We start from the raw sequence: 20,389 nt of genomic DNA on the forward strand, positions 1-20,389 counted from the left end.
GCGAAGCTGTGGCATCACGCTACCACCCTGAACTCTTAGCCGCTTGTTTGCTGCGATGCTGGACACGGCCGTCCCACGGCACCTCCCTCCCCAGCGGGTGCGGCCGCGGCGGCGGGACGGCGGCTCAGCCGGTCCCCTCGGAGCGGCGGGGCTGAAGGGACCTCTGGAGATCCCCAGTGCAACCCCCCTGCTCACGCAGGGTCACCAGAGCAGATCACACAGGATCCCAGGCGGGTTTGAATGTCCCAGAGAAGGAGACTCCACACCCGCTCTGGGCAGCCTGGGCCAGGCTCTGGCACCTCCCAGCAAAGAAGTTTCTCCTCATGTTCACATGGACCCTCCTGTGTTTCAGTCTGTGCCCGTTGCCCCTCACCCTGGCGTTGGGCACCACTGAACAGAGTCTGGTCACCCTCTGACACCCACCCTGAGATATTGATCAGCATCGATAAGGTCCCTCTCAGCTTCTCTTCTCCAGCTGAACAGCCCCAGCTCGGTCTCCCCTCACACTGCCCAGCTCCTCCGGTCCCTCATTCCTTCCCCTCACCCCGCAACCAGAACCACCAGCCCAGAAGTCACCACCAGCTGTGGTTTGGCGCCCAGTGACCTGCCAGCAGCAGCCTCCCTACCCAGGGGCTGTTTTTTTGGTTTTTTTCTTATCTAAAGGTATTTTTTCTCCCTACCACAGAACGCTGGCTGCCGCCATTCCCTCCACCCCCTGAGCAACCACTCGGGCCAAACTTTCCCTCATTTCCCTTCCGATGGCATTGTATTCAAATCACACGCCTTATATAAACGCCCCTTTTAAGACTTGTCTACAAAGGGAGTGGATAAATTAAATCAGAAAAAAAAAAAAAGTGCCTTTCTGCCAGCAAGTGTGGTCCTTTTTTATGACACTTACTTGACGAATCCAACCCAGTAAGACATGACGTGGGGCATCGGATAATTTCTTTACAACTTTTAAAAAACATATAACATACCATACTCTTCCCAGAGTTTAGGACTGACCTTATGGGACACTTTTGGGGAATAAATTGTATTTATCCAAAGCTGTCCTAATGCATTTATTCAGAACTTCAAGTATTACCATTCCACGTGCCATTACAGGTCCAGGTCAGACTTAAGACTCATTCTGTCTGCGGCTTACACAGTGGTGTGAGAAGGAGCTGTGACATGGGATAAGCAGAGATAAGATAAAGGAAAAACAAGGAAACAAGTTTGATCATGTGTGTCCCCCCCAAATAAAGTAATTCCTATTGTATCGAGCTATATCCTGCCTAATTCAGATGAAAATTAGCAAACACCAGTGAAACTTTTCTCTAAGTCAGGAGAAACACACAGACCTCACAGTAATTAAAAAACAACCACCGCACTATTTTAATCATAATAGAGAAAGGTGCAGTTATTAAGCCATCCAAGTGAATGAGTCCCTTTTCGAAAATATATTCACACATTTTCACACTTCGTGGGCAACAAGATTTATATATGAAACCCCATTATCATAATCCTCTGAAGTTATTCCTTTAAAAAAGGTTTATAACTTTAGCTCTAAAAATACAAATATTTCACAGAATGCTACACAAAGATCCATAAATTTAAAAGCTTTAGTTAAACTCTACCCCCAAATAATCATCTCCTGAGAGTAAAAAGCACAGCAAGGCTGCACAGTTAAATGTGCTGACTTCAGATTCACCATAATATCTGACTCCTTTACATTTTAATGGTCTTCATTCTGTTAATACATGTCAGGGCCACACCTCGTGTGGGAGGAAGCTGGTTTTGCAATCCTTTTGTAGTATTTACTGTTGATAGGCAACACTTGCGGTGGGGAGCGCAGATACGATTGTTCCATTGTGAAGACATCGCTTTTACGCAGCCGTGTGGCATTTTAGCATTTGGAGCATCTCAATCTCTGCCGAGTGGTGCTGTGGCTAAGAATAACGAACAAAGCTTTGCTTTGAAGGGCTTATTATTTGCATTTCCAGGTTGCCCTTATATGGGAGTCACCTTTGTGGTAAAGTAGATGTCACCGGGAAAAAAATTGAAAAAAGAAATTAAAAGACAGGTTAAGCCCTTTTCTCCTCTAAGGCAGCTCAGCCGTGTGCAGTAAAAACATCAGCTAGCAGACCTGACACATGCTAACACACTCCTTGTGCATATCAGGAGCGCAGAAAGTAACCAAAAAAAAAAAATAAGAGTATGGCAAATTGCCTGGTAGCAAACTACCCACAATTATCTGCATTACCCAACATCCTGTGAACATCTGCTTTAACAGTATTCTCAAGCGCTTTGTCCCTGGGGCCACGTAATTCTTTTTTGTAGCAATTACGCAGAACACACCGAGCTGCTTGGTTACCTTAGTACCCAACTTGTTTAACATCGCTCTGGAGTTTAAAGCACGTTCTCCTCACGGACTCTCACCCAGGTGTACCTTTGATAAGGCTTCAAACATCCATAAGGGTTCAGAAGAGTAACCGGAGCTTCCTCAGCTCCCTCCTGGGGCCATGGGAGCCCTCCTGACCCGGAGCTTCTCCGAGGGCAGCACTGCGCAGCGTGACTCAGCTCACCCAGGTTTCTGGACCTTCCCTCCCTTCACATTGCCTTTTACAAAGACCATTTCTACAGGCTTGCTCAACGTGCTGTGCAGCGATAAGCTCCTTTTGCGCTACCAGTGCTCAAAGGAAGAAACGAAACCAAACCACTGAGGTAGTTTCTGATCGGTGCTGACTTCCCAAATTTCAGTGAAGTGAAACATGATTGTTGACATATACATTTTAATTTCAGCTCCTTAACAAAATGGAGACAGCGATCAGATAGCGTATCTGAATTGCGCATCTAAATTGACTTGGATTTGGTAATCCGTTGTTAGGCTTATTTTTCTCTGAAATACTCTACGTTCATGTAGAAGGCCCTGAATATTGTTTTCAGTCTCTGATAAAGCCCTTAATTCCTTATTGGCAGAACCCTTAAGCGGGGCTTATCCTTCTATCTCCATTACTTCAGTGTAAGCCAGGGGCCTGTAGACTCCAAACCGATTGAAACGGGGTCACGGAGGAAGCGCACAGAGAACCACCCCGCGCTTGGGGCTCTCCAGAGGACCGACCACCTCTGCAGAGTGCGAGGAGGAGACAACGTTTAGACCAGAGCCGTGGGGAGTCCACCTGGGCAACCCCACCTCAGAGACTCTTCCTGCTCCACCTAAAAGCCCAGTACGGTGCTGGGAGCCCCTCGCGTTGTGCCTGGGATCAGTCCCTGCACGGGCTGCAGGTGAGCAAACCTTTACTGCCAACGGCGCCGTTTGCTGCCTCCTTGCAGACGGTGGTACCGCGTCAGGTCTCGCCAGGCACCCTAACTCCTTTGTTCATGAAGCTGAGAAGTCGTGCAACGGCGATGGCGAACATTTCAAATGCCGGTTTTGCACCGCACAGCTGTACCAGCGCCGATCTTGCAAGCAACACGTTTTATCTTCGTCATTAAAGGCTGCAGAGTTCATTCAACACAGACAAGCTGCTCCAAGGACTATGCCTGTCAATCATTCACAATTCAAATCTTTGCTTCACTTCATCCGCGATCATTTTTGCGATGGCAAGGGAGGAAGTAGCAGCAGGAGAAGGGGCATTTCTGACATGAAGGATTCTGCTTCCAATATCTCCACTGCCTCCATCAAATACAAAGTCATCTACTAAGTTTCCATCACTGTCCAGTGCTTGAGCTCTCACCCCGGATGGACCCCTGCAAAATAAAAGGAGGAGCTCACCATTAGAAAGAAAACGTTTTCTAAAGTCAGAAAATGAATTGTGATTTCAAAAAGGAAACCCTTTGCTTTGAAATAGCAAGCCTTGTCAGACATGAATTTCATGCCAATGTTGTATCGCCTGAGCTGAATAACTCCCTTTCACCATGCGCAAGCTTTTCTTATTCTGAATTTTCTCCCTGCAAAGGTTTGGACAGTTAAACACATCTCTGCTCACTTAAGTGCCTCATTTTTCCTCATGAGTCTCTTCAGTTCCTCAGCATTTCTAAACTCCTTCGAATTAGTTTCTCTCTCCACACAGTAAGAAGCTGAATAGTTTTATTAAGATGACTAAACTAAGTCAATATTCACTCAGCAGCAGCTCAGTCTGGCTTCCCCTCCAAATTTCATTAGTGTTCTGCCTTCTTCGTGAACTCAGATTGTGTTCAAGCTACTAAATGTGTCACTCGGATAAAGACTTTTTATTATTTTGTGAATGTCACGAATGTGAATTTCAGCCTAGAAAGTCACACAAATATTCATCAAACATGCCTATACACAAGCAAACACAATATAAAAGCCCTTCCTGTAGAAAACATCTGAATACTTCCATGATTTGGTAGTGTATTTTGGTGGAGGAAGGGAGTAAGCTAATGCAACACTTGCCACTGGTTAAAAAAAGAGATTAACAAGCCCGAGTGTTACTCTTTACCTGAGTACGTCATTGACGGTGACCTCAGGGATGAACTTCTGAAGTTCCTTCACCTGTGCGCTGAGGAAACACGCTCTGTACACTTCACTCAGTCCGTAAGACAAGTTTCTCAGCACAAGCCTCCACAACCCACTGTTGAGAGCAAAAAAAAAAAAAAATCACCGCAGGAAGAACAAGCCTTGCACGGTAAATGCAGCCGTGTCAAACACTAAGAAAACAGCAAATGCAACTGTGTGGCTGAAGTTCCCATTCCCAACATCAGCACTGCGATCAATGCTCTCTACTTGAGAAATACATTTGTCCTTCCCATTTCCACAAACCTTGTTCACAGAGCTCTAGTGCTGCATTTACAATCCTCTAGACTTAGCTCTGAACTCTGGTCCTTCCCAAGCCCAGGATTTTTCTCTGGTCCAGTCAAACAGCAAGAGACTGAAAACGCACACAGAGCAGGGAAGACGGACACACCGCTTGAGATGTTTTTCCACAAACATTCTGAAAAGATCCTCACACTCCTAAACGCTCAGCTTTCAGTCAATGAATCTTGCTGTGCCTTTGCCAAACTTGTTTGCACACTTTGCTTTCCTCAAGTCTTCCAATGCAAAAATCTATAGACAACAATCAAGATACTTGCAAGTCTTTAATAAACTGCATTAAGTTGAGCTGTTTGCCAGAAAGCTGTTTTCCAGTTCCCTGACCTGTTTTGCAGCCTCTCCTTGGATGCTCCCCACTATTTTCACATTCTTTCTCCAAGTCTAATTTCCAAAATCGAGCACTTGGCAATGGTCTGTCCAGCCCCTCAAAACGAAGCAAGATTTCTCTCAACTTCTACAGATACTCTGTTTAAGTCTGCAATTTCAGTAATGATTCCTAATTCCTCTGACATGCTTTCTAAGACAGCTTCCCAGCCTGCATTTATGGCCCTTAACGTATTTCCTAGTACTTGGACATTTTTTAAAATATATATCGATGCTCCAATCAAGTTTGACACAGCAATTCGGACCACCCTGTATTCTCTCTTCTGAGCATCCTCTGCAGGTATTTTAATTACACTGTCTAGGTTGATTAAAATATTCCCCTGCACTGGACCAAAACCAATCCTCGAAAAGCTCCACCAGTAGCAACACGGCTCAAAAGCACCTTCCGATGAGCAGCCACATTCTCTGACCAGCTGCGACACATCTTGGGAGTTGATGAAAATTCAAATATAAGATCACATGAAGTCAAATGTCTTGGAGAAGTCCACCCTTATCAGCACAGCTGTCTTTAAACACACCAAGAACTTGGCTTTTTGACAACAGCTGGCTTCCATGGAGTCACAAGTTGACATTTAAACAACTGTGTTCAGCAGGGAAAAAGACAAGATATTACCTGTACGTTACAGCATCTAAAAATTCTCCAGCGCTGAAGTCGAACAATTTGTAGCCCTCTCGCTTAAAGGCCAGTACTGCGTTAGGACCGAGCCAAATGCTGCCATCCATCCTCGGCGTGAAATGAAATCCCAGGAAAGGGAACCGAGGATTGGGAACCTAAAGCGGGAAACGACAGTTGTCACAGCTGTTACAAACCAGGTCAGAGAAACAGCCACGCAACCGCTCGAGTCACCAAACTCATCCAGGAAACATGGAAAACATTTGTGAGGGGGAAAGTACAGACATTGACATTTATTGTGTGAGAGACTGAATGAAACAAACCAAAACACAGTCAAGGGGTTGTCCTCCCAATAATGGAAATAACTATTTTTAAAAGAACAAGAGAAAAAGGAAGGAAATTTGCCATTTTATTTCCAATCACTACAACAAAATTCGAGTCTTATAACCACACAATTGGGTCCTGCGCTGTTTTTTCTGCTTGTTAAGTCTGCAGTTACAGCACGTCAGTAATTTAAAACGCTGAAGAACAGAGCAGGGCCAAGTAAAACTGCATCTTAGGTGAAAGCAAAACAAACAGAAAAAAAAAAAGTGCACGTGATTTCTCAGGATATAAATCAAGCCACAACAAAACCAATGACACACTAATGCTATTCACCGGTAGTAATTATACTGCGATAAAATAGGTTATAAAATATTAGGAAAACCTCCTAATTCTGGTGTTGCTCGAAACACCACGCAGTTAGCAAGCCTGAGTAATGCTAATAGTAAGGATCTGCAGTTTCTTTTTTGTTTGCAAATGGAATTCTGTGTAATTATGTGCGAAGGTGGAACCAGAAATAAGCTATATGCAGAGACAAGTATGAAATACGCAAACCTCTCTGTGCGCTGGCACTTGAAAATCTTGAGCTATTTAGAAAAGGTGCCTACAGAGGTGACTGTGTTATAGTCTGAAAAATCAGCAAGTATTGGGTATTTGTCAAAAAACCAGTACCGTTGTGACTTAAAAGTGCTTTAAGATATGTTCCTTTTCTGTATTTAGCGCATAGATTTTCCCATTAAAATACGCTTTTAATACTTTTAACGCTTAGTGCAACTGCTCCCGAAACTATACTGCATTTCTGGTGGCATCACTAAGAGTTGTGCAGTTTTCTAATCTTAGTCCCAATATTTGGCCATAACGAAAAAATTCTGAGGCTGGAAGGTGCCCTCCCAGCCTAGGCAGCTCCTCCTCCCATCACCAGCAGGATCCCAAATCACCCCCAGGTGAGAAGGGGTCAGAAAAACGCCCAATGTCCCACAATTTCCCTAAGACAACCTGCGCCAGTGTTGAGCAAGTAGATTCAAGTCCATATTCAGAAAGGCGATATTTCAACGTACCGTATGAATTAACTAAAGCGCTGCCCTAGGGATTCTCTCCTCTTGCTTGCCACCCTCACCTTCTGTCTGGAATTGCTCCTCTTCATCCCACTGTTAGTCTAGATTCAAAGGCAGAAAGCTTCTCCTTTTCCTCCCACGTCTATTTTTTGTCATACATAGTAAAGCTAATTCAAAGATGAGATTGAGAGGCAAACAGCTAAATCTGAGCTCTGGGTATTAGCACGCAAGATTAAACCCTGTGTCTAAGTAATTAATTATTTACTGTTGCCCCTCACCGGCTTCTCAGTCCTGCCTACGGATTTTAAAACAAAAAGAAAGAAGCCAGGCTTTTGTTGGCACGTGGCTATCATGCTAAATGTTTAACTATTTCCTCTATTAAAAAAAAAAAAAAAAAAAACCACAAAAAAAACAACTGGCAATAATTTCCCATATGGTGCTTTTACCTGTTCCTCAAGAATTAACAAAAACAAGCTGTCCTGTCAGAAAGCAACTCAATCTACGTCCGTATTTTGTGCATCACTATCCGCAGTCTAACAGAAATAACCATGGAATATTGCATTTATTTCTGTAGTTTTAGCAGTTCTTAGAGTACACTGTGAAAGACAAATAGGACGGTACGTACCGGATAAATATTTCCTTTAACCATATAGGACTTCTCAGGTTTTAGCACCAAATAATCTCCGCGGAAGGGAACAATCTGAGGTTCAGGGCTGCAGCCGCTGATCTCAGACAGGCGGTCTGAGTAAAGCCCCGCGCAGGTCACAATGTGCCGACAGTAGATTTCCTCACCCTGTGGAAAAAAAAAATAGCAAAAAGAACAAAAGGCACAAAAATTCAACATATCTACTAAAAAAACACCCATCACCTACAAGCTTTGGAAAAAAATGAGTCGAGACCAGCAAGAAAACCAACCATACTTTCAGAAGGAGGCAGAAGAATCCAACAAGATTTTGGAAGTTACTTTTTAATGAAGGAGCAGAAACAGAACAAGAAAGCAGCAGCATCAACTTTAAAAATTATTGAGGGGGAGTGAGGTTAGTTTTTTAAATTTGTCTTTTTTTTCTTTTCCCCCAAGAAGTGTCCAGATATTCTCTCTTGAAGGTGGAAAGGTGACAACTCCATTTCGCGTGCAGCAATAACTGCCTGGCAGGAATTACACCAGTATACGCACCCGCTTTGCTAAATTAGCTTGTGGCTTTCTGATGATAAAATGATTCTAAATGCCTCCTTATCATTTGTATAGATGCCAAAGGCCAAAAGCAAACATGAAAATAGGTGTTTCTCACCAAATGAATAAGTCATAAAATGAGGCCTTAGAAACAAGCAGCGTAAGAATGTGCAAATAAAGAAGATAAGGGATATATACAGTTAAACATAAGTTCAGCAGCAGAAAGTTGTACTTTCATTATTACAGAATCACAGAATCACAGAATGTTAGGGATTGGAAGGGACCTCGAAAGATCATGTAGTCCAATCCCCCTGCCGGAGCAGGAACACCTGGGTGAGGTTACACAGGAAGGCGTCCAGGCGGGTTTTGAATGTCTCCAGAGAAGACATTAGTTAGTCCCCGCGCACAGTAAAATCTGAACATGCTCATAGTTAAGAACTGATTGCAGTTGTTTTATAAAAGCAGCCCTAGATGACAGCGATCATGTTACTGCACAGTAGCTGTTTAGCTTTTTTTAGAGAGCTGATTAAGCCACTAGGACTCAATAAAAATTCTTAAGAAAAGGAGAAACAGCTTCCTATGAAGCAATTAAACCGTCGGCTTAGTTCTTACCTTCGAGTTCCTAACAATGACTGGGTATTTCAGTCCTGGAATAGAATTAGACAACAGAATGAATTAATAGAACCTAAACCAGAAAACTAACAGAACAAGCAGCTCGTCATGATGAAGGATTCTGACCCAGAATATATTCAAGCTGTGGAGCAACTACTGTTGGACATAACTGTATTTATGAATTAACAGGTGGTTTTTTTATCCTTCCATACGTGCACTAGCACAGATCCAACCTGGCTTTTAAGATAAAGCACTATCATAAGATTAAACACGCAATATCCAGCTAAATCTGATTTTAGTAGGAGAGAACAGCCTTCTTCCTCAATTTTACTATAATTTGCTTTCATCAGCTTTAAATGTTTCAGTTGAAGGATGACCTGCCTGCAGGGGAAAAAAAAAAAAAAAAAAGAGCTTTTTTGCCTTTGTCTCAATCCTATGAAAGGTTCAGAAACATGTTTTGTACAAACTCTTTAGCAGAACTGTAGTAAACAGAGGGTAAAAAAACCCTGCCTTACCATCTTCACTTTCTGAAGGACTTTCTTTGGCCATCTCCATGTCTGTAACTTCAAAATCAGTCAAGATGGTCCCACCTGCTTCCTGAAAGTCCTCAGCATAGGACTGGGCCACTTGTTTGTAATTCACAATGCCGGTGTACGGAGAATCAAGGGCCATCAGCCCCTGGAACAGTATTAAGATACAGAAGAAAAGTGAAGGCTGGGTGTTGCTCCTCAATACAGAGAGTATTTCACGTGGAATAATGTGCATTGCCACTGTTTGCTGACAACTAGTATGGAGAAAACTACTTAAAGTGGATTAAGTGATCACATAACTACAGCATAAACAAGTCTTGTCGACAGAGAACTTAATGATAAAACAGGTTACCTTGGCTTCAGCTAGTACGTGCTGATTTTTCGCCATACACTACGCAATTCCACCTTCAAGTGGTCACTTGGGAGTTCTACCTGATGCGCAGATGTGATAAAAGATAAATGATTTCATCTCAACACTTCAGGCATTGCAACCAGAGAAGAAAGCCTCCTCCGAGCTGGACAACAGCCCATCCTTGTCCTGGCAGAAAGCAAGGCCCGAGTCCAGCGTGCCGCTAGAATTTTTAATGTTTCCCAGAGGCGTTTTACTCTCTTTATATCAAAAAGGCTGAGTTTCTCACACAGTTTTTATCATGTTAGATGGCACCACAACACTTTCCTAGTTCCAGCTGTAACGTAAGGATAGCAGGGCTGCTTTATCTCAGGGAGATGCTGCAGTGTAGCGACACTAAAAGACTATCAGCTGCTCAGATATGACAATATCAGGGGCCACTTACATGCCCACAAGAACCAGAACGGTTGGTAAAACTGTATCTTACACTAAACCTTCCTCCCCACTTGATGGAGTGCAATGTTTTATACTATAACACCACTCAAGTTCCCTTTGCTTACGAGGAAAGGACTCAGCTCAGCACACCAGAGCAAATGAAGCGAGACGCATCTGAATCTACTCATTTGCAGAAATAAACGCTCAGCTGAGTGTGAACACACAAAGAATGCTTTAAGGAGCAGATACAAAATGTGTACAACAACAAAAAAAAAAAATACTATTCCGCTCCAGGAAATTTGTGTCTGTAGCTACCGCCACTCGAATGCAATGAGCAACTCAAAAGCAACGCAGCTACAGATGAAAGTGTGGGATAATTTATAGCCAGGTTTTCCTCTCAACCAAAGATATACTAAACAACAACAAAGCTGTATTCCAGAAACTACACACATTTCTCCTGCTGTGAAAATAAACAGGCCGAGAAGTGCTACATAACAGCCACATGTGTAGAAGCAACTGGATTTAAATTGGCTTGATCCAAATCCACGCTTACAGATGGGAAGGGATTTTCATTTCTGCACTATCAAGCTTTACTGGAAGTTAATTAATTTTAGGGGGAAGGAGCAGAATCACCTCAGCGTAAACTCAGATATAGCAGCTCTAACGTAGGCAAAGGAAAATCTGCCCATCAACCACAAAAACAGAGAAGTAAGCACCTGCAAAGAGAAGGAGGAAAAAAAGGCTGGAAACATATTTATGTTAAATTTTAAAATAACGTGACCTGAGAAACCAAGGCCTTATATGCCAAATAAAAATAAGCAAACCCCTTACCCTGCAGAAGGGTTCTTTGGCTTGTATTTCTTTTGCTCCGATGAGTTTGAGCCCTCGGACGTTGTTCTGCAGCCCTCTCTCGTACAGAGCTTTGAGCCTCGGGATTTCATCTTGTTCAACAGCTACAATGAGCTTCAGAAAAGATAACAAGGTGCACCGGTCAGCAAAACGCACAAGGCCAGTTCAGGTTTGGCACCAAGCCCAACCTAACAAGCGAATAAGTGAATGAGTGAATAGTAAATTATAATTCCAGGGGAGGAAAATGTGGTTTGTGCCATTAGTTGCACAAGATTCTATAAATACTTATTATTAACGAGAAAACACTAATATATGAAGGAGAGTCAAAAAGAAATGTGAAACTGTAGCTTAAGTTACTATCGGTGGATAATATATTTGCTAAAAGTACCACGAGACTATAAATCTGAACGTGAAAGAGGAGAATATGATTTTAAAAGAGCCGCTGGGATGCTTCCAAAAATAAAACTGAGTTTAACCCAAGATGTACAAATCTTAAATGGCCTCAATACTGTTAGAATAGGAGTGTGTTCTGACATGGTGGCTAAACTGAACTGCAGCAGCTTCATTTCACTGTGTAGTCAGCTCACAATTATCACACCAGATTTATCCAGACTGTGATTCACCTGTGCCAGGTTTGCACAGACCGTCCTACTGCCAGACCCAGCTCAGGTCTCACAAAACCAGCAGCTTTGTGTTGAGAAAGCACCAAGTTCTCCAAGCTGCTTCATGTAAAACGAGCCGTAAAGCCTCAATGTCACCTTCCCCGCGATAAACTCTGCTGAGGGAGGTGACACACACAAATTCAGCGTCAGCAAAGGACCAACAACGCTGCCGGGTCAGTGCCAGCCCTGCCCAAGCACAAACTGACTCCTACAGAGCAAGTCTGCTGCTCTCTGGGTGCTCTGAGTTGAGAGCAGGCTTGGAACTCGAGGTGCCCAGCTGCACAAATCCACAGTGCCATCTTGTGATCGGCAGGAACACAGCCAGGCCAGGACAAACAGGCGCCAGGACGACAGGAAACGGCCTCAAGTTGCACCAGGGGAGGTTCAGATTGGATATCGTGAACAATTTCTTCCCCAAAGGGCTGTCGGGCATTGGAACAGGTTGCCCAGGGCAGTGGTGGAGTCACTATCCCTGGAGGGGTTGGACAGACAGAGACGAGGTTCTCAGGGACATGGGGTAGTGCCACTTGATGACCTTAAGGGTCTTTTCCAACCAAAACGATTCTTTGATTCTATGGTGCAGGGCCTGTCAACACTGCCACATCCAGGAATCTCTGCTCTGCACTCTGGATCTGGGGGGGATCTGCACCCGGCTCTCAGCTCAGAGAAAGGCTCATGCTGCCCAAGATGTTTCTGAGCAACCTGGAGAGGAAGGGAGGTGAGAAAGTCGGGTGATGGTTAAAAGCAACTCAAGGTGGTTCAGACAAGAGTTGGCTGTGAAGAACTGCAGAGGGACGTTCTGAGGTGAACGAGCAACTAACAAAATGGCAGATGAAATTCAATGCAGATAGATGTGAAATGATGGTCATAGAAAAAGCAGGGTTAGCTTCACATATAACGTGATGGAATCCTTGTTCAAAGTTATCACTCAGGACCAACACCTTGTTGAGGTTAGGACAGACAGTCCAATGGAAACATCAGCTCAACACCCAGTGACAGCTGAAAAGCCCTAAATGGACAGTTAAGAACAACTAGGAAAAGGAGGCAGGATAATAGAGAGAATTCTACTATTTCCTGGCAAAAATGCAGTCTGACCACACGTCAAACGCTGTGCACAGCTGTGGTCCTCACCTTGTATCAAAGATGCATTAAACTAGAAATGGTTCAGAGAACAAAGATGGTGGAGAGAGTCAAGACAAAGCTTCTCTAAGACGAATGGCTGAGCAGACTAAGCTGGAAGGGACGACTTTGGGGGAGGAGGGAATATAAAATTATCTGCAACTTGGAAAGTGTGAGCACAGATGAACTGTTCACCACCTCTTCGAACACAAGGGCTAGTGGCCATCAGACGAAACTTGCAGGAGACAGTTTTAAAACGATGGAACTCTTCACGCTGTGAGTTGTTGATATCTGCAAGTGCTCAAAGCATGCTCTGGCACAAAAGCTTTTAATGGAAAAACCCTGGAAGAAAAAGCCATTGAGAGTCGTTACACACAAAACAGATCAGCCTCAGAAAACCACCTGAGCTGAAAACAGTTGGACGCTGGGAGAATTAATAATTCACTTGTCCTGTTCTCATTCCTTCCCGAGTCTCTGTTTACAGACATTTCCAGAAACAGGACACAGGGCCGGGCAGACCCCGAGCTGAACCAGTACAGCCACTCTTCTGTCCCCAGCATTTCGGGTTGTGTTAGCTGGAGGTAAGATGGCATAAATCCATGGAGCTGGGTCACAGCTGGAGCTGTTTTGAAGTCATCTTGTCTTTTCAAAGCCTGATACGACAAGAAGTACGGCATGCACACACCGAGAGCCTCTGTGGAGCTCATGGCCCTACACGGGTGTTGCTCCGCAGGGCCTGGCTTCCACCTGGGATATCGCAGCTCAGCCCCCGGATACGGAGAATTATTATTTAGGCCCAGAAAAGGAACTGATTTGAGTTGCTGGAAAAAAAGAAAACAAAAAGGCACACTCATCCTGCAGGTAGTAAGTGTTGCGGAAACTCATCTCTTGGAAGACAGACCCCTACCAGGCCTGTGCTATACATTGTCACAGACATTATATAGTCTCCATTTCCAAAGGTAAAGAACAGGGAGCAGTTCCTGTACCTTCCCACACTGTTTATACGGTATTCCCTTCTTGTCGCAGTACTCGTAGCAGAGGGCTGCACCCTGCACACACAGCTTGGCTTTCAGAGACCCGGGTGTGTAGTAAATTCCGCTGTGAATCACACCACTGTTATGTCCAGTCTGGTGATGAGCTAAATAGAAGCAAAAATACGTTATTAAAATACACGTTCCACGGTTGGCTCGTACCCTAATTACTTCAGCTGTCAGAGGAGGCCCTGCCCTAAGTCGGTGTTACAAGAGATGCTCAAATGAAGGAACTGCAAACACAATTCCTCCCTCTGTCTCAAAAGGCTAAAAAACACTGATAAAGCAAGAGCTAGTTAATAATAAACCATCACAGCTTGCAACACCTCAAATCAACAGGAAGGAAAAAACAAACAAAACGACATCACAAGTTTTTCCTCCAAGAGCAACAACTGCAGGTCAATCAAACAAAATTTTCTACGTGTTAAAATTAATTTTAAGAAATTTGGTTTTAAAATGAAAAGCATCCTTAAGGGCCTCAACATAATGTCTGTGTAATCTTCAGTTTCTTGGGATGTGCTGGCAGGCCTGGTAGGCTTTATAAGCATTTGTGAACTGGATTAGGTTGCTATTTCCTCTCTGTAACTAAGTAAAATAGAGGTGAAAAATATCATAAATATTTTTATTGAAGTAATTTGGGCAGGTTCTCCCTCTTAACATATTGACTCCCAAAGGTCATTCTTGCTTTGTGCTCGCACAACTGTTACGAAGTTCATGTATGTCCCATCTTGGGGAAAAAAAGCCACTTTCATATCATATGTGTATGATATCATATCATGTGTATGTGTATGATATCATATGTGTATGATATGAAGAGCAACGTATAGCTTGGCTGATGGAGCCAGTTAAAGCGAGAGCTTGGGCTCATAGGTCTTATTTTGACCAGCAGCTCCCAGACATTTTTAAGCAGTTCTGCTCCCCAGCCTCCCTCTGTGTGCACCAACCATCACTGTTTGCTGTTCACTCCTCTCCTCTTGCCTCTCCAAAAGGCCATCCTGGCACCATTTCTCAGCTCATCCTCTCTGCATCCATGCAGGAATAAACAGGACCTGAACTTGCACTGCTCCTTACTGGGGTTGTTCACCCTGCTTGTCCTTCTCCCCCAAATCCCAGCTGCTGCAGGAGCTCTGGGCTGGTTAGACCCATCGCTTTCAAACAAAGCGGCAACATTCAGTCTCTCTTAACCAAAAAGTCCTAACTTGAAGTCCCAGCAGCGAAGCGCAGACTGATGGCAGCTCTGCTTCTCCACCGCAGGACGCGTCCTTGTGCGAAGGGAGGAAGGACAGGACAGCGGCAGGGCAGGACAGCGGTGGGAGCTGCTCCTCCCAGGGGAATCCATCACCCCTTCAGCGACATTCCCACGGCTGGTCACAGAATCACAGGCTGGTTGGGTTGAAGGGACCTCTGGAGATCCCCCACCCCAGTCCAACCCCCCTGCTCACACAGGGTCACCAGAGCAGATCACACAGGATCCCAGGGGGTTTGAATGTCTCAGAGAAGGAGACTCCACACCCGCTCTGGGCAGCCTGGGCCAGGCTCTGGCACCTCCCAGCAAAGAAGTTTCTCCTCATGTTCAGATGGACCCTCCTGTGTTTCAGTCTGTGCCCGTTGCCGCTCACCCTGGCGTTGGGCACCACTGAACAGTCTGGTCACCCACCCAAAAGCCGAGCTCCCCTCTGCACGTGTGCTCATGAAACACTGAGATTTCCGACAGCCCCGACACCTGCTAACCCCGCGCACACGGCTGAGCTCCAGCACGTACCCAGCTCAGCCCCAGCACGTACCCAGCTCAGCCCCAGCACGCACCCAGCTCAGCCCCAGCACGCACCCAGCTCAGCCCCAGCACGCACCCAGCTCAGCCCCAGCACGCACCCAGCTCAGCCCCAGCACGCACCCAGCTCAGCCCCAGCACGTACCCAGCTCAGCCCCAGCACGTACCCAGCTCAGCCCCAGCACGCACCCAGCTCAGCCCCAGCACGCACCCAGCTCAGCCCCAGCACGTACCCAGCTCAGCCCCAGCACGTACCCAGCTCAGCCCCAGCACGTACCCAGCTCAGCCCCAGCACGTACCCAGCTCAGCCCCAGCACGTACCCAGCTCAGCCCCAGCTCAGCCCCAGCACGTACCCAGCTCAGCCCCAGCACGTACCCAGCTCCCGCTCCTTCTCCAGCACGGCGAAGGCCAGCGCAGGGTGCCGCCGGACGAGCTCCCGGGCCGCCGCCAGCCCCACGATCCCGGCTCCCACCACCGCCACGTCGAACGTGCTGCAGAGACACACACGGCCCGTCAGCTCCCGCCGCCACGCTGAGGGGAGCGCGGCGGCCCCGGGCCCTCCATGGCCGCCGTGAGGGCCGCGCTAGGGGGCGCGGGGAGCGCCCTACGCCCGGGAGGAGGCGCCGGGGCCGGGGCAGGACCCCCCCACTCCCTCACCTGCGCTGGCGGCGCTGACCCTGCCACAGCGCCCCGGCCCCGCCGCCCGCCCGCCGAACCAGCGCCGCCGCCATCTTGGGGGCGGGGAGACCGCCGGGCCCGGCTCCTCCTCCGCGATCGCCCCGTGAGGGGAAGGTCAGGCCGGGCCGGGCTCCGCCGCGTTCGCCTGCTCGGCACTCGGGGCATCCCGGGGGGCGGGATCCCGGGCGGGGCGAGCCCTGGGGCGGCGGCGGGGCCTCCCCTCGGCTGCTGGGCTGACAGCCCCGGTGAGGCCTTGAGGGCAGCCCGGGCCCGGGCCGCTCCGCTCCGCTCCGAACAACAACAGCTCGGTTCCCTCTCTCTCCTTTTCCTCAAGAACGTGATGCTTTTGCGAAAACTCGTGCCGCCGGCTTGCAGGCGGAGCCCGCTGGTGCCCAGCGCTTGCAGAGCTTTCTGGGGATGGCTGAACGCCGTGTTCAACAAGTAAGGGCCATTAGCGGGGTGCTCAGGCTAGTAACAGGGTGCACAGGCCATTAACGGGGTGCTCAGCGCCATTACTGAGGTTCCCAGGCCATTAAGGGGGTGCACAGGCCATTCATGGGATGCAGAGGGCGTTTAATGAGGTGCTCAGGGCATTAAGGGGGTGCACAGGGCGATTAATGAGGTGCTCAGGGCATTAAGGGGGTGCACAGGCCATTCATGGGGTGCACTGGGCAATTAGTGGGTTCCGCGGATCCACCGCGGGGTCTGTGAAGCAGAGAATGGAGTCCCAAGAGTGGAGAGAACATATTCAATTGAAACGAAGAAATAAACTTAGCAGCAGAGTCAACTACGCTGTTAAGTGCATTCTTTATTTTATCAGCGCTGGGGACCATCCTCCATCAGTGCTCCAAAGACTGGATGCTCTTGTGTTGCTTATATTCACATAATTACGACATATGCATTACAATTTTTGAAAATTTTGACATACATCTATACTAAGAAATAGTTGGTGAGGTTCATTATAATTATTTAGTTTACAATACATCTATTAATGATTAGTTAAATATAAACTAAGCACTCTGCTTCTAAACGATTTATCACTCAATCTTCTGTCTCCCTTCTGTCATGCAGAAGGATCTAAAACTTGAAGAAGTTTTAGTTTGGTCAGGAAGTATTTGTCATGTCAATTGGTTAATGATGGCTATGTCTTGTGTACCTTAATCATAGTGTACATTAATTTAGCAGCTTCTCTTCACTATGATCAGTGCTTTTCTTTTCCCCAGATTGCATGCGGGTGCTCGGCGGGGGTTGTTCCTGACCGGTTCCCAGTTACAAGCTGTGCCCTTCCAGAGAGTTGGACTCGATGATCCTTGTGGGTCCCTTCCAAACCAGGACATTCTGTGATTCTATGATTCTCTGGTCTTCCTTTGGCTCCCAGCTGCGGTTAAGCCGGTAGCACAACCATTTGCCTTTACTCATTCAGAAAAGCATCTCACCATCCCATCGTTTACAACATGATTCAGCCACACAGGGGTTTCACATTCACTTTTAGAAAGATAAAGCCTTTCTTTGTGAACCTTTCTCTGCCTGTAACTTTAGGCAGTAGCTGTTATAATAGTTTTGCCTTGTGTCCTCTCTGTGAAAGGGTTGCACGGTGTAGCTGGTGGCTGGAATGGCTCTGCCAGGTCTCTGCTTCTGCCTTCAGCGCTGCTCACCAGACTGAGAAATCCTTCAACTGAATGGATCCAGGGATTTTAACCAATTGCTGAAATGTGTCATTTTGAAATATTGTGATTTTTGACAATCAGGCTTCAGGAATGACATACACGTGACAGGCGATGTTCGGTTTTTATATAAGCAAAGTATGTTTGGGGGACAGGTTTGCAATTGTCATAAAGCCTGACTCTGGGTAGAGAAACGCGTTTTTATCTCTTCTTACAGAATCAAAGAATGTCCTGAGTTGGAAGGGACCCACAAGGATCATCGAGTCCATCGAGTCCAGACATGGAGGAAACAGTCAGTTAGAAAGGTTAACACATGCCAAGTCAAGTTGCATTTGTATTCTTTCTTTTTTTTAACCAAAAGTAACTGCAGTTTAAAAAAAACCTTATGCCTGACTGATGGAGAATCAGGACAATCCAAATAATTATACATAAACCACTTCCAGTAAATCGTATTTTTTCCTGACACGCACATACCCAAACGCTTGTTGTGCAGTGGTATTATTGCAAAGCGAGTAAATCAGTCGCGTTCTAGAAACCGTGTGGATGCTCTTTGTGTTTCGGCAGGGTGGACTACGAACGGATCCAAGCCGTGGGCCCCGACCGGGCGGCCTCGGAGTGGCTGCTGCGCTGTGGAGCCCTCGTGCGCTACCAGGGCTACGAGAAATGGCAGCAGGACTACAACGGGCTCCCCACGGGGCCCCTGGGGAAGTACAAGATCGAAGCCATTAACGCCACCGACTCCTGCATCATGTACAGAGGGTTTGACTATTTGGGTAATGTAGTGGACACAGCTGTGCAAAGATTATACAGAGCGGTCTTAGTTCTTTCAGTTGCGTCAAAATCTGAATAACTATATAGTTTTCTTGTGTCAGGTCTCCTTTAAATAACAAAAACCAAAATGGGGAACAGACCATTTGTTTTGTTGTTTTTTTTTTTTTAATTTGCAGGAGACCTTGAATTTCCTTCATTAATACGTTACTAATTCAGAGCCATTGTTTATCACCCAAACTTGTAGAGTTTTTTTTTTGTTACTTGCCCATGTCAAAGCTCTTAGAATCTTACCAAAAGGATACAAACCCTGGGGTTTTCATATATTTGAAGTCCCATAAAGGGACTCTGAAGATTCATTGTGCGTTACGGCCCCACTCTATAGAGGAGCACGCTGCTCTGTGGTTTTGGAGGCAGTTACTAAATTGGCGAGTGAGAATTTAACAACCAGTATGGGCTGTTCCTGGCATTCTGAAGCAAATACTCATTTTTATCTTTCCAGATGGTCTTGAACATGTTGCAGAGATCACGCTGCAGAAGTGCATTTACATACAGGACGAGTGTCTGCAGCGGCTCAGCGAGACGAAGAATCTCCAGAAGAGTCTCCTCCAGCTGAAGATCATTTCCTGCGGGAATGTCACAGATAAAGGCATCATTGCACTGCATAAGCTGACGTACGTGAGCTGCTGAGCTCTTCTCACTCCCTACCTGTTTTTCCCCGGCAGTTTTGGGGTGGTGTTGACTCATTTTTGATCACCTTGGTTTCTACTCCTGAGCCCCCCTCCTGCAGTTCCTTTCCAGGGCAGGTTTTGATGGTGTCCTGCTGCATTTATTGTCCTTCTGCACCTCACGCCGCTTCCCATCACTCAGTTACCTCGTGTTTGTTGTGGCCTGGAAGGTTTTAGGGCAGAGCTGCGTTTTCTGGCGCACGGGTGCGGGAAGCAGTTGGATACCTGTCCCGGATCTGAACCATGGTCACAAAGTCACTCAGAGCCGTTCGGTGTTACACAGAGTCACGGACATCTACAAATGGGTGATCCGGGGACCTGGATTTTATCCTACAGAATGTTGTTATTATTCAGGACCATCTCTATCACTCTCGTTATTATTTACCTTTAATTATTATTTACATTAAAATAACTTTTACTAAATTGCTATTGAAATGATGAAATACTGTTTAATATGAAGGAAGCTTCGTGTGGGGGGTCCAGGATCTCTTTTTGACTGAACTTATGGTGAGCTAAAAACTTTAAGCACCCACTTCAGAAAAAAAAACTTCCATTAGAACCAGTAACCTTTTGAAATATTCAGAACAACTATGGTAGAATAATTCTTTGTCTAATTTCTGTGTCAACAATTAAATAGTAGTTGCCAACTTTTCTTTTAAAATATTTACAGGAACCTTGAATATTTGTATCTGAGTGACCTTCCCGGAATAAGACAAAAGGAAACTACCATGCAGATCCTTCAGCAGGCGCTGCCAAACCTGGAGCTGGAGCTGGACTTGGAATAAACACAAGTACACGTAACTGAAATGTATTTGAGTTCTTAGTATTTATCGTA

The 20,389-nt window shown here is 46.0% G+C and overlaps 2 protein-coding genes across 2 annotated transcripts; one reads left to right on the top strand and one right to left on the bottom strand.

The window, feature by feature from the left end:
• Nucleotides 1-1,054: 1,054 nt before the first annotated feature.
• Nucleotides 1,055-16,462, bottom strand: L2HGDH (L-2-hydroxyglutarate dehydrogenase). Its single transcript, XM_065635156.1, has 10 exons — nt 16,374-16,462; nt 16,092-16,207; nt 13,900-14,051; nt 11,115-11,246; nt 9,485-9,647; nt 8,970-9,004; nt 7,812-7,979; nt 5,811-5,968; nt 4,443-4,574; nt 1,055-3,729 (listed from the first exon to the last, which is right to left on the bottom strand). Exons 1-10 carry the CDS (start codon nt 16,445-16,447, stop codon nt 3,534-3,536), a joined length of 1,326 nt encoding a protein of 441 aa, XP_065491228.1. The 5' UTR covers nt 16,448-16,462; the 3' UTR covers nt 1,055-3,533.
• On the top strand, nt 16,463-20,361 carry DMAC2L (distal membrane arm assembly component 2 like). Its single transcript, XM_065635157.1, has 5 exons — nt 16,463-16,508; nt 16,729-16,835; nt 18,623-18,831; nt 19,329-19,500; nt 20,225-20,361. The coding sequence occupies exons 2-5, from the start codon at nt 16,735-16,737 to the stop codon at nt 20,337-20,339; spliced, it is 597 nt and encodes a 198-aa protein (XP_065491229.1). The 5' UTR covers nt 16,463-16,508; nt 16,729-16,734; the 3' UTR covers nt 20,340-20,361.
• The last annotated feature ends 28 nt before the right edge of the window (nt 20,362-20,389 follow it).

The sequence above is a fragment of the Caloenas nicobarica genome, chromosome 5, assembly GCF_036013445.1.
Source record: "Caloenas nicobarica isolate bCalNic1 chromosome 5, bCalNic1.hap1, whole genome shotgun sequence".
NCBI classification, from domain to species: Eukaryota; Metazoa; Chordata; class Aves; order Columbiformes; family Columbidae; genus Caloenas; species Caloenas nicobarica.

Excerpts from the sequence above, each read along its gene's own strand:
- L2HGDH (XM_065635156.1), bottom strand. The coding sequence starts at position 16,447 with ATGGCGGCGGCGCTGGTTCGGCGGGCGGGCGGCGGGGCCGGGGCGCTG. Across the intron at positions 14,052-16,091 it reads GGAGAAGGAGCGGGAGCTGG|CTCATCACCAGACTGGACAT; the intron begins GTACGTGCTGGG and ends GCTTCTATTTAG. Across the intron at positions 3,730-4,442 it reads ACCGTCAATGACGTACTCAG|GGGTCCATCCGGGGTGAGAG; the intron begins GTAAAGAGTAAC and ends TTTATTTTGCAG.
- DMAC2L (XM_065635157.1), top strand. The coding sequence starts at position 16,735 with ATGCTTTTGCGAAAACTCGTGCCGCCGGCTTGCAGGCGGAGCCCGCTG. Across the intron at positions 16,836-18,622 it reads CTGAACGCCGTGTTCAACAA|GGTGGACTACGAACGGATCC; the intron begins GTAAGGGCCATT and ends GTGTTTCGGCAG. Across the intron at positions 18,832-19,328 it reads CAGAGGGTTTGACTATTTGG|ATGGTCTTGAACATGTTGCA; the intron begins GTAATGTAGTGG and ends TTATCTTTCCAG.